Raw genomic sequence first — 11689 nt, forward strand, 5'->3', positions numbered from 1 at the left:
GAGGGTGGCCAATATGCTGAAGTGGACCTTGGTGAAATTGAGTTTGACACCCTGGTTTAGAGTGTTTAGGGTGATGTGTGGTGTTACATAGCTACCACACAGAGATTTGTATGTGGAGCAAAAAGGTTCAATTATGGTTTCATCTGATGTTTTGTGGCAAACTACACATGTAACTTCTTTCAACTTTCTGCCATAAGGAACAGATTTACAGAGGATATGACTAATAGTTGTCCATTTTATGGTTGTGGCATTAAAAAAAAAAAATTACTTCCACTATGCATGTTAGTCTTTGACGTACCCGTCCCATTTCTCTCAGTTTGGTCAGCATGACAACTATAGTGGAGTTGTGTTCCCACAGCATTCTCCAGTAGTCCTCTGTGGTCTCAGCCAGCGGGCCTTGGGTTGCTATGTAGGCCCGTTGTTGCCTGCAAACAAAAGCGGATGATAAATGTGTAGCGCACCCTCCAGACAAAGCAACAGCAATTTCAAGCATACCCACCTGTATCCATCAATGAAGCTGGCGTTGATGTAGTCGGACCCTTCCACCCCTCTGATTGGCTGCAGACACACGCGCGTCGTCTCATAGGGCATAATGTTCACCAGTCGATTCTTGAACTTGTTGCATGGCAGATTGGCACTCACAAACCGAGACGTATGGGCCTTGGCACTGGCCAGACGCTGGAAGCAAGCACAACATCCATTATATGTATATTACATCATTGCAAAATTACACCCTTTTGATAACGTTTCAAAATAAGAGTCTACGAAGTAACGCTGTGGGTCAACTGAAGGGGAAAAAAGTGAAAACAAATTCAAGAAGCGTATTGAAATGGATTCAACACAAGGTCTGGACATCCTCTGGCGACCTGCATAAGTAAAACAGGAAGATTGGTTAAACCAGGCAGGCCTCAGGATATTTAGCCAGACGTCTTAAATTGAATAAACAAAGCGGGGGCGACTCCAAGGGATCGGGGCAGCGGTTCAGGAATGGAAAGGGGCGAATATAATGAGACGAATAAGAGGAGAAAATCAAGAGTTGGGGTGCAGGAAACCACAAGGCCCCACACTGTCTCAGCTCACATATGTGAACCACACATGAACTAGCACCGGAAGGGGGAAAAAAAGTAGAAAAATAAAAGAAAAGACCCTCACCCTAAGGAAGAAAAATAAAGACAGTCTTTTTTTTTCCTTCCTTTTTTTTTAAAATCAAACCATGATTTTATGTAAGTACATGTGCAGACACGGGGAATACTCCCCTGACCCTCGGCTATTGGATGACATGGCTTTTAAATGGGAGACAGAACAACAGAAAAACGGGCCGAGGGAGAAACCGCAGACGCTGGCGGAACAATGGGGTCCGGTTAAGTGAGCGGCTGCGAAAGAACCAGCTCTACCTTGTTTTCTCACAGACGAGTTGAGACAGAAAATCCGCCCCCCTGACCACAGCTCCACCAGTCATCCGGCTACGGCAGCGAACCGGCTTTCCAGCATCAACAACAGTAACTCTTCACGCCGCCTGCGCTGACTTTGATTCTGTTTTATCAGCAAACAAACACGACGTCTTTACCACCCCATTTGAGACATGCCAATATCGGCTTTGAAAATGTTGAGCAAGGAGAAAACAGAAAACAAAACAAAACAACAAAAAAAAACAAAAACACGCCGCCTTAAACGTGGAGCCGCGGAACCGCATTTGTTGATTTTCTCACACACATGCTTCAGCTTTTCTTTGATTTTTATGCGTTTGGATGTGACACCCATCATCCATGAGAAATCCCCGGCGCTTTGTAGTGTTTTTCTAGTGGTGGGCGCTTCAGATGGAAACCCGCGACGTCCCGTGGGTGTTCCACCAAGATGAAACGCAACGAAAAAGACGATCCTGGCATTTTGGTTCCTATTCGCTGTCTTTTGGAAGGAGACCACTGCTATTAAGAGGGGAATGCTGGGCCATTTCATGGAAGGAGACTATGCGGCGTTGCTTTATGTTGACTTTGCCCTCTGAGTGTTTGAGCAGACATAAAAACATTTCCTGGAAAAGTCTGAACCACCTGCTTTTGCTTTATGTATACCTGAGAAAGCCAGATCAGTTAAGCCTGCAGAGATCTTATCAGATGAAGTGGATATCAGAGTAAAAAAGTTAAAAGAGTAAAACAGCTTCAGAGCAACTGTTGTCTGCTGGTGTTTTCTGTGTTTAAACCAGCTCCATAAGTCAGCAAAAGTTCTTTTGTAAACTTTTTTACTCAAAGTTTACAAAAGTACAACTTTGTGTAAAGAACAAAAAAAAAACATGTTTCAGAGGCACCATCCTCTCTGGTAGCAGCAGATATCTTAAGCCTCACAAGGAAGAGCTGCAAACCAGCAGCCGCCTTGAGCTTCAACCTTAATTCATGTAGCAACGTCTTTAAGGTGAACTGAAATGATAAGAACTAGTAAAAACTAATAAGACAGGAAAGAGGCTTAGAGGTTAACAGTCAAAACATTCCTGTGGAGAACGAATCCTGCCAAAAGTATCAATAAATATAGAAAAAAATAAATAAATGGCTTGATTTGCATCCCCCCAAAAAAGAAAAAGAGCGACACGGAGTGACATAAATTATTATTATCATTTTCAATAGTATGAATTTAACATTCATACATTCACACTGCTATTTAACTACTCATTTTATTTCCAGTCTTTTTGCTTTACCAAGTTTAATTTTTTATTTCATTATTTATTTTTTTCCATTTTCTATCTTAATACAATTTTATATACAATTTATTAAGTTATTTAATTTTTCTCATTTGTTAATGTTCCTAACTTATTTTTTTTATACACACTTTTTTTCTTATTATACTTTTGGTGGTTGATTTTCCCAAACATTTAAGGTGATTTTTGCAGATTCTTTATAGGTCGCTTGTACCAAAGCTAGTACATGTCATGTTTGTTTTATGTGTTGTATAAAACAAACACATCTAATAAATCAAACAAATCATCTTACATCTAATAAATTCTTCGGTGGTGCACGTATTTGTCCTTACCTTGAACTCCACCTCCATGCCAGTGACGTTCTCTCCCGGCTCAATTTGTGTCAGCCTCTGGATGTAGGAGTACAGATTTCTGGCGGGGACCTCGGTGTTCCCGCACGTCACGGCCTCCAGCAAAGCATCGTGGATGAAGATGTACTGGTCTTCCGTCTGGACCATGTAGTTCCTCTGAGAGCGCATCAGCGTGACGTGGCCGTAAATGTCGACAGTCTTCTCGTGCTTGATGCGCTCTGTCATGCCGTCGATGACGATGAAGCAGCCGGTTCGGCCCACACCGGCGCTACAACGATAATAAATAAATAAACGAATAAATGGGCCGACAGATGGTGATGCGATTGTCTCACCTAGGTTGGATGAGACCAATGTAAGCACTAAATCTGAGCTTGGAAAGCTCCGCATAAATGAAGCAAAACACGGCAAAGACGCCAACTGGCGACAGTACCAACAAGGCTTGTAAAAAAATCAAAATCAGCAGTGAGTCAGCATCATAATCATATCGCCCCTATCGACATATAATCCTGAAATTTAATACATTTAGCTGCCGACCCAAACACTTCACGTTTCTGCTGCGCTGGTACCTAAACGGCGAGACGGCCTGACTGAGCAGGTTTCTGCAAGCGAATACAGAACCCTTTATATGATTACATTAATATTACTCTGCATGTGCGTGTTGAGGCCGGTTGATGTGTTAAGGCCCATCATGATGGAGTCTTGCCGAGATAATTAAATTTGACTGATAATCCTGCTGGATACTCCATCTGACTGCGACAGAAGATTAGGAAGAGCTCCTCTCCTGGCAGCCTCCTGCCCTCATCCCCCTGCCTCTTTATCTTCACCCTAAGTACCCGTCCAAAACTCAAACGCCAGCACCGCCACTTTTTCACTCTCACATTCTTGCTTTTTTTTTTTTTTTACACTCCATTTTCTCCCCATCTCCGTGATTCTTTAATTCATCATTTTCATTCACTGCGTCCAGGATTTCGCTTCACCTTCTCTCCCATTCTGCACAAATCTCCCCCTCTAACTTCCACTCCCCTTGGTACCACTTTCTCTCAATCATTGTGTCCGATCCCCCCTCCCTTTCTTCCTCCACGTCCATACTCCACTAATTCCTCCTCCTGAGAGCTTCTGCTCCATATTTTCCCCACTCAGCTCTATCTTTTTTTTCCTCCCCTCGCTCGCTCGCTCTCTCTCGCTCACTGGTAAAAGCAAATAGCTGTTTCTTTCTAACTCTGGAGCTCGACACTGTGCCGTGACAGTAATGACACGTTTTCAGAATCTTCTTCCATCCAGCAAATGAGCCTCCCGCTGCTTAGACAGCAACTCATTTAAATGTAAACTTACGAACCCGGCTTCTCCGGCAGCATGAATGGCCAATTTTCAACACTGGAAAGTAATCATGGGAAATGTTTGAGATGGTGAATTTTGTTAAGAAAGGAATCCGGGAGCCTAAGCCAGTCATGGTGGTCTGGGGTTTGCATATTGGCAGGTAATTCCAGGCTGTCTAAAAAGTTTTAAACAAGTGCTCTCCAACTCTGGCTGATTTTCATAAACTAAAACCCCAAACTCCCCCCTCAAAAACATCTTGAGGATCGGGTTCATTTCCCTTTTGTATTCACTGAATAGGCATAAACGCACCTCCGTGGCTGATGAGACAACATCATAGAAAATCAGACACACCTGCAATGCACAATCATTGGTCCAGCGTCTGGGGGGTTGCAGGCTTTGACCCGGCGAAGGAAAGCCAGGAACGGGGTGGGATGTTCGGGGACCCCGTGGTCCGGCCAGGCTGTGAACTGGAAGTGACGAACCTCACGCTTCTCATTAGAGCCGCTCTGCAGGAGCAGAGAGGGCAGATCAAACACCGATTGAGATACAGCTATTCTTTTAATAAATTATTTTAAAATCATCAAGATAAAAAAAAAAGTTATCCTCCTGAAAATTTAAATGTAGAAAAAATATTTGCAAATTACTTGAAAAAAGTAAGTTCAGAGAAATTTAATGCATTGAACCTTTAGTCTATTTTTGTATTTAGATTTTCTTTTCTTATCTTTTTTTTTGATAGATGCCTGTATTCATAGTTAACAGTTATTTCTAGATCTGAGTATCTTTGCTGGATTACTTTAGGGTTTGAGAAACAAACAAAACTGCCTGAACAATGTCATGCAGTTACCAAATGGTAAATCATTTCAACAATTTCAGCAATCTAAAAACTCACCCATTTCTAATTACCATCTCAAAAATGTCTGAAATCAGAGTTGCCGAGACTTCAATGTGTTAATTTTGATCAATTGATCAAATAATTTATTTTACATTAAAAAAAAAATAATAATAATAATTTGGAATCAGCTGAAATCAGTATTGGCAGTGTTGAGGAGCATCTCTCTTCAAAAAATATCATGTGGACACTTGATTTTGAAAAAGAGGCATTGCTGTTTCGCATGCTACCTTGTAAAGCGCGAAGGTCCTCATAGAGTAGGTGGCCAGCTCCACTGTGTCCAGCAGAGTGACCTGGATGAGACCGTAGGTCTCTGTGCCACGTGTTGGCCAGTACTGATCACATTTCACCTACAAAGGAGAAGACGAGGACTTGTGAGATGCAGAGCTTGTTTATTTCACATGTGCACATTTCTGTAGAAAAAACACCGAAGAGGGCACAAGTGCAAAAAGAAGTGAAAAAACAGAGAGGACAGTGATGAAGTAGATCAGTTTGAGATTTTAAATAATTCAGACAGATATATGCACACAGAATCAGACGAGTGTGGCGGCAGAAGGGTTTTAGTGAGCGTGTGCAGCGAACAGTGACAGCGAGAGGAAGAAAGTAGAGAGAAAATGGCCACCCGCTGACGAATCCTCCAACGGAACCACTTATTGGTTGTAAAAATGCTCGGGACGAGACTTGGCTATGCGTGTTCCCCTGCGCTCCATCACAAATACCTACAGAGGAATCTCATGGCATGCCACAACCACCAAAGCACCTGGAATTTCTTGGTCTAGGGCGGTCATATTTGTAGTTCTGCAACTCGGCTTCAGAAACTAAAGAGAAGGGAAGAAAAGAAAATCCCAGAGGAGATAAAAGAGGTTGGTGGGGGCTTGGGGGGAAGGGGGAGGAGGGGGGGGGGGCGGCAGTGGGCCTTGGCAGAACCAGGCCAAACCAAACGTTATGTGCTGATCCCTCCAGTCCTCACATCAAAGACGGCTCAGTTTGCTCTGCATTCCACTGCTCCAAACTGAGGATTATGCTTTTTGGCCTGGGATGTTCAGGCTGTAATTACAGCTTTCCAACTGTTGTTTTCCCACCAGACCTTGAGACACTGCAGGGACACAAATGGTTATATACGTAGGGGGGCCTGAGAGCGCTGCCAGCGAATAAAGAGGGCAGAATAAAAAAGGAAACTGGTGTGACGACTATATTAACCATAGATTTATGGCCCAGCAGCGAGACTGTGGCTTGATTTGCTCTAGGAGGAAGGGTTCTGGCAAGATTCCCACGGTGGAACCATCTGTGATCATCTTTATACTTAATGGGTAAATACAAGACTGCGTAACGTTGAGAGGTGTTAGTAAGATCAAATGGTTTTCTCAAATGAGCAGCTCGCTACTCAGACATATACAGTCGTCCAGGGCTGGGAAGAAAGGAAAGAGGCAAATATGTCCAAATTAAAAGATGTCCATTCAGGACCTTGACAACACAGATAAAAAAATATAAAAAAATCTTCAATAATCTTTAGCCTCAGATGTTAACTAGGATTTTATGTAATGACTGATGAGCTACTCTTCTTTTTATTGGTGGGAGACAAAAAAGAAAAAGTATTGTGATCATGCAAACTGTACACATTCATGTGCACTGTCTCTGACCTGCAGTGGATGTAGTAAAACCCGTTTCAGAACATGTTGTGTTTTGGTAAATGAGTCTGCATTATCACTTAATACAGCCGAGAAAACAAACCAAACAGGGGGAACAGGGGGGCAAAGGGAATAAGGGTGCATTAAAAAAAGGGAGGATTAGAAAAGGAGTGAAAGAGAGATCTTGCCTTAGAGAAGAAATAAGAGGGCATCTGAGGGTCAGAGAGACACAACAGAGACAGTTGGAAAAGGTTGAAACGGAAACAGAGTTTTAACACAAAGCATAGGTTAGTAGGAGAAGAAGCACAGACGGGGAGAAAGGATCGTTTTCTGAAAAGGACTCTGGACATAATTGGTTAGCACTTAATCATGATTCATGCCTCGAGCCATTCTTGTTCATTTTACTTTTACATGACATTCTCATTATACTGGTTTTTCACTCAAGCGCACATTCAGTTAACAGCAAAATGCCTCAGAACCAAAAGACTTTCTAATTCATCACCGGCCGCAGTTTAGCTGCGTCTGTAATCCCCTTTCGGCCTTGCTCACCAACATATTCTGTTCTGCTCTATTCTATTCTGATCCACTGCATGTGGCCTTGTGCTGCTCACTGCTTTAAGCAAAGCAAAATGATTTAAAACTAATGATTATGCGCAGAGCCTTGGAAACGTGTTCGTACCCTTTTAACTCTAGTCATGAGAGAAGTCCAAGTTTTAATGTAATACATATAGACTGAAGGGGGATGAAAAGGATACATGACTGACACTGAATTTCAAACAAACAGCCAAAAAAATGTGGAACTGCCCTTAATACTTTTGTAGACGCACCCTTTGCTTAAAATTCAGGTGCAAGTCTTTTGGGGTTCGTCTGTGCCACCTTTGCACAATCAAACATTTTTAATAAATTCCTCATGTACAGACCCACGTGCTCAAATCAAACTGGGTTGAGAGCATTTGAAAGACAGAGTTTTCAAGTCTTGCCACAGATTCTTAGAAGCTTTTAGATTTAGACTTTAACTAGGACATTTTCTAAAATTCCATTTTAGCCTTTATTGTGTGACTGAGCTCATTTTCCCGCTGAAAAGGGAGACTCTGCTCAACTCCTGGCTCTTTTGCTGCCTCTCTCAGGTTGTCGTTCAGGATTTCCCTGTATTTTAGCTCCGTTCATCTCCGTTTACCTTGTCAGTTCCTGCCAATGAACAGGATCCCCACAGCATGATGCGTTTTACATATAGGCCTAAAAGTTAAGTTTCAGTCTCGTCTGACCAAAGAAATGCTTTTTTTTAAAAAAAAAAAATATGTTTAGCCTTACCCATGCTCTTCACAGTTTGCCACAAGCAGAACTTCAGCAGAACTTCACAGTCATGGTTTTCTTTTAACAACAGTTTTCTTCTTAGCTCTCTTTGATGAGGGCAAATCTTTGTAACAAAAGAATAACTACTCTGCTGTCCACAACTCGTGACTTCTGAATTGGTTCTGCAGGATTTCTTCAGGGGTATCAGATTGAGGAGGCGTGAATACAAATGTGTGCCACATTTTCCAGCTTTTTACTTGTCATTTTCTTTACTTATCATTTTCTTTCCACTTCACATGCGTGTGAAGTGGAAAGCAATATTTTGTTGATCTTTCCAATTGATAAGAAAACACCCAAAAACCTAATGAAGTACATTTGATTGCCTACTAGTCTATGACACACCCTGTCTCTATATGCAGTGAGAAAACCTATGCACTAACTTTATAAATCTGTCAACTTGCAGATGCAACTTGTTAGTGTGTGACAATCGAATAATTTCAAGTAACTTTATAAAGTTCCTTCATGATAAACCTTTTTTTTCTTCCTAGTCTGCTACAGTTGACTCTGAGTCGCTTCCAGTGCCACAATTAATCATTCTAGACATACAATCTAATGTCTTATTCACTTTATTTCATGGGCTTTAAGCAGTTAACTACACTTCCACAGTGTGTGAGCTTCCTTGACCTTTGTATTTTCCACTAGTGGTAAACCCGAGTATGTTGAATTGTCGTTATTCTACCGTGTTATGGCTGTCTCACTCCAGCGTAATTACACCGCATCGTCTCACCCGTGACTTCTCCTCCAGCTTGGTCATCATGACGATGTTGGCTGTGTGCTGCTCCCAGACCATCCTCCAGAAGTCCCCAAAGGTCTCCGGAAGAGGGCCTTGAGTGGCTATGTAGGCATTTTGACGGCGGTAGCCATCAATGTAGTTCGCATTAATATAGTCACTGCCAGGGACACCTGGACAACGAGAACACAAAGGAAATCATCAGGAGACTGGGGAATTAAGGGAAAGACCCATGAAAAAATGACAAAATTCTTATAGCTTAAAATAATTTGTGTGACAATATTGTGGATGTTCAGTAGGAAAACAAACCGGTGAAAGACCAGATTAAAAAAAGTATATGTTTTCCAATCGGTTAACTGTGAGTCATTAAGGATGTCTGGACTACTTTGATCATCTGAAGTTGAAAATATTTAGACTTATCAAACCTGAACTGGATTGTTCTAAACTGGTTAGTGATTATTTGATTTATAACACCAAGATCTGGTGAACACTGATGCACATTGAACATATTTTCTACTTTTCTTAAATTTCTCTATAAATCTGAGTCATTGTGTGTAAAAATTAAACCAGTTGCTTCTTAAAAACTCAGACCAACCTGTCTAATACCAACCGTCCCAGATTCAAAAACACTTCAATGCTTTGCTGCCATCTGATTAGCTGATTCACTACTCATGTTAAAAGACAACTGAACAGGTGTTCATAATAAATGGCTGGTGAGTGTACATTTCTAAAATAATAAAAAAAAAGAACCATAGTGTTCATTCAATTAATATCGAGTGCAATCACTACATCCCACAAGTTTTTAAAAAGCAGCTGATTAAGAAACAATCGCGGTTCTTGATGCGAACATCCCAGTGAACATCAATTATTCTTATGATTACAGCTGTATGACAGGGGGAAAAAAATGAAATGGATTATTAAAGTCTACCACTCTGAGATGGTTTATGTCAAAGTAATAAAGGTTGAAAATCATATAAGTTCTTGGGATTAATGTTTTCACAAGGCCCAGTGTCCTCTGGTGTTGGATTGTTCCGTCGTCTTGTTTTATAATACAAGCTAAGACGATCATGGGCCTAATCTGAGTATACTGTGGATGTTTCGCCTACAATGGCAGTACGACTGTAAGGCTCTCTCTGCGTAAGACTCGGCTGACGCTGCCTGTCCTGCAGGGGATTGTGTGCGAGTGTGTGTGATGTGGGAGACTGTCAGTGTGTGTTTGATTTGGGATCAGGCCCGCTCATCTAGGGCCTAATACCATAATCCCAAAAATCACTGAGTCACAGCTCAAACATGCATGCATACGGCAAAACACCAAAGCACACGCAAAGACATGCGTTCAGAAATGAACGTTGCGCGTTGAGCCATGACCCGATTCTGCCGAGGTGGGAGACGAGAATCCTTTAGAGATTTCTGATGACGGTTTACAGTTTAAAGAAAGGAAGAAGTCAAGGGGGCGGGGGGGGAGCAGAATCCTCACAGAAAGAAAGTATCGCAGCAGATTTTCTGAGCCAGATTACTTTATGAGGATGACCCATGCGGTCGTAAAACCCCAACCTGACATCTCACACAGCACAGACGCTCAAACCTGTTTAAATGAAAGTCTTTTTTATTTTTTCACACATCTTAGTTCCAATGGGATGGGGACAGACAGTAAAGAGAAGCTTCTAACATGTGTTTATCAACCACAGTCTTTAAAGGACAGACGGCTTTTATGCTCTGATGCGCTTTAACTTTATTGCAAGGGACTAAAACTGAGGCATTCTGCAGATAAACGCACAAAGACTTCCACTTTCTCGGTGGCTGTACTGGCTTGGCAGAGCTTGTGCTTTTATGAATGCGCGAAGGAGACTGGGAGCAAAAAGTGCATATCTGTGCTTTTGCACATTCTGTTTCTGTTTTTTTTTAATTTTTTTTATTTCCAAGTTTGTTTGTTTTTTATTTACAGCACAGTGAATGTGTGTGTGTGCGTGCATGTTTGCATTGATGAATGTGTGGTACTGTGGGTTTGGACGTGCTCAAGAGTATACGTTTTCAAAGCTGAAAGGAAGACAGACAAGCCAGAGCTCCAGGACAGATGGGGGTGGAAGGGCTTCTCACACATGCTCTGCCCAGATAAGGCTCATCTGTTTGGGCTTGGCCTCCCACTCCCTCCCTCTCTCAGCATTGGAGCAGCCGGTTTCATTGCCTCGGGTCCTTCCCAGCTGAGGTGGGTGAGCATGCTTCAAATGCACAATCAAAACATAACTACGACTATTTTTTTTTCTTATTTGCTTCCTGTTCTCATTTTAGATCATTCACCACAGGAAAAAGTGGTGCACAAAGAATGTATTACTGAGTAGTCTGAAGATCATATTTTCATAACCAAATCCTCTGACGTTGAAGTTATTACTGCGTCTTATGAAATCGGTTTTACATTAGGGTGCCATTAGAGGTGGAAAGATTTCTGTGATTTATTGACACTATTTTATATGTATTATAGAAAACCATGTGAGACTTTATGAAATGTTTAATATAATTTATATGATAAAATGCAGACTAAGAACATTAATATTTTTAAGCATATTGTATAAATTCAATGAAGAGAGCCTTTTTCCACACACCCCTTGTTAGTTGGTACGTTTTTCTTCATTTTTAATAATTGTGCTTGAAAGCAGACTGGAACTGCACCAAAAAAAAAAAAAAAAAAAAAAAAAAAAAAAAAAAAAAAAAAAAAAAAAATAAAAAAAAATAATAAAA

The 11689-nt window shown here is 41.4% G+C and overlaps 1 protein-coding gene across 20 annotated transcripts in view; it reads right to left on the reverse strand.

Moving 5' to 3' along the window:
- ptprdb (protein tyrosine phosphatase receptor type Db) overlaps positions 1-11689 on the reverse strand; it is a 118285-nt gene that overhangs the window by 9511 nt on the left and 97085 nt on the right. For 13 of the 20 annotated variants that reach the window (XM_015043830.1, XM_015043825.1, XM_015043829.1 and 10 more), the window contains 7 exons: positions 8951-9126; positions 7059-7082; positions 5473-5592; positions 4705-4859; positions 3019-3304; positions 500-678; positions 299-425 (listed from right to left, as the gene is read on the reverse strand). In XM_015043830.1, the coding sequence (XP_014899316.1) occupies positions 299-425; positions 500-678; positions 3019-3304; positions 4705-4859; positions 5473-5592; positions 7059-7082; positions 8951-9126 (1067 nt within the window). The remainder of the gene's footprint in view (positions 1-298; positions 426-499; positions 679-3018; positions 3305-4704; positions 4860-5472; positions 5593-7058; positions 7083-8950; positions 9127-11689) is intronic. The other 7 variants (XM_015043827.1, XM_015043841.1, XM_015043833.1 and 4 more) reach the window with 1 other exon arrangement.

This window comes from Poecilia latipinna, unplaced genomic scaffold, assembly GCF_001443285.1.
Source record: "Poecilia latipinna isolate Pla-1442-1.1 unplaced genomic scaffold, P_latipinna-1.0 Scaffold650, whole genome shotgun sequence".
Lineage (NCBI taxonomy): Eukaryota > Metazoa > Chordata > Actinopteri > Cyprinodontiformes > Poeciliidae > Poecilia > Poecilia latipinna.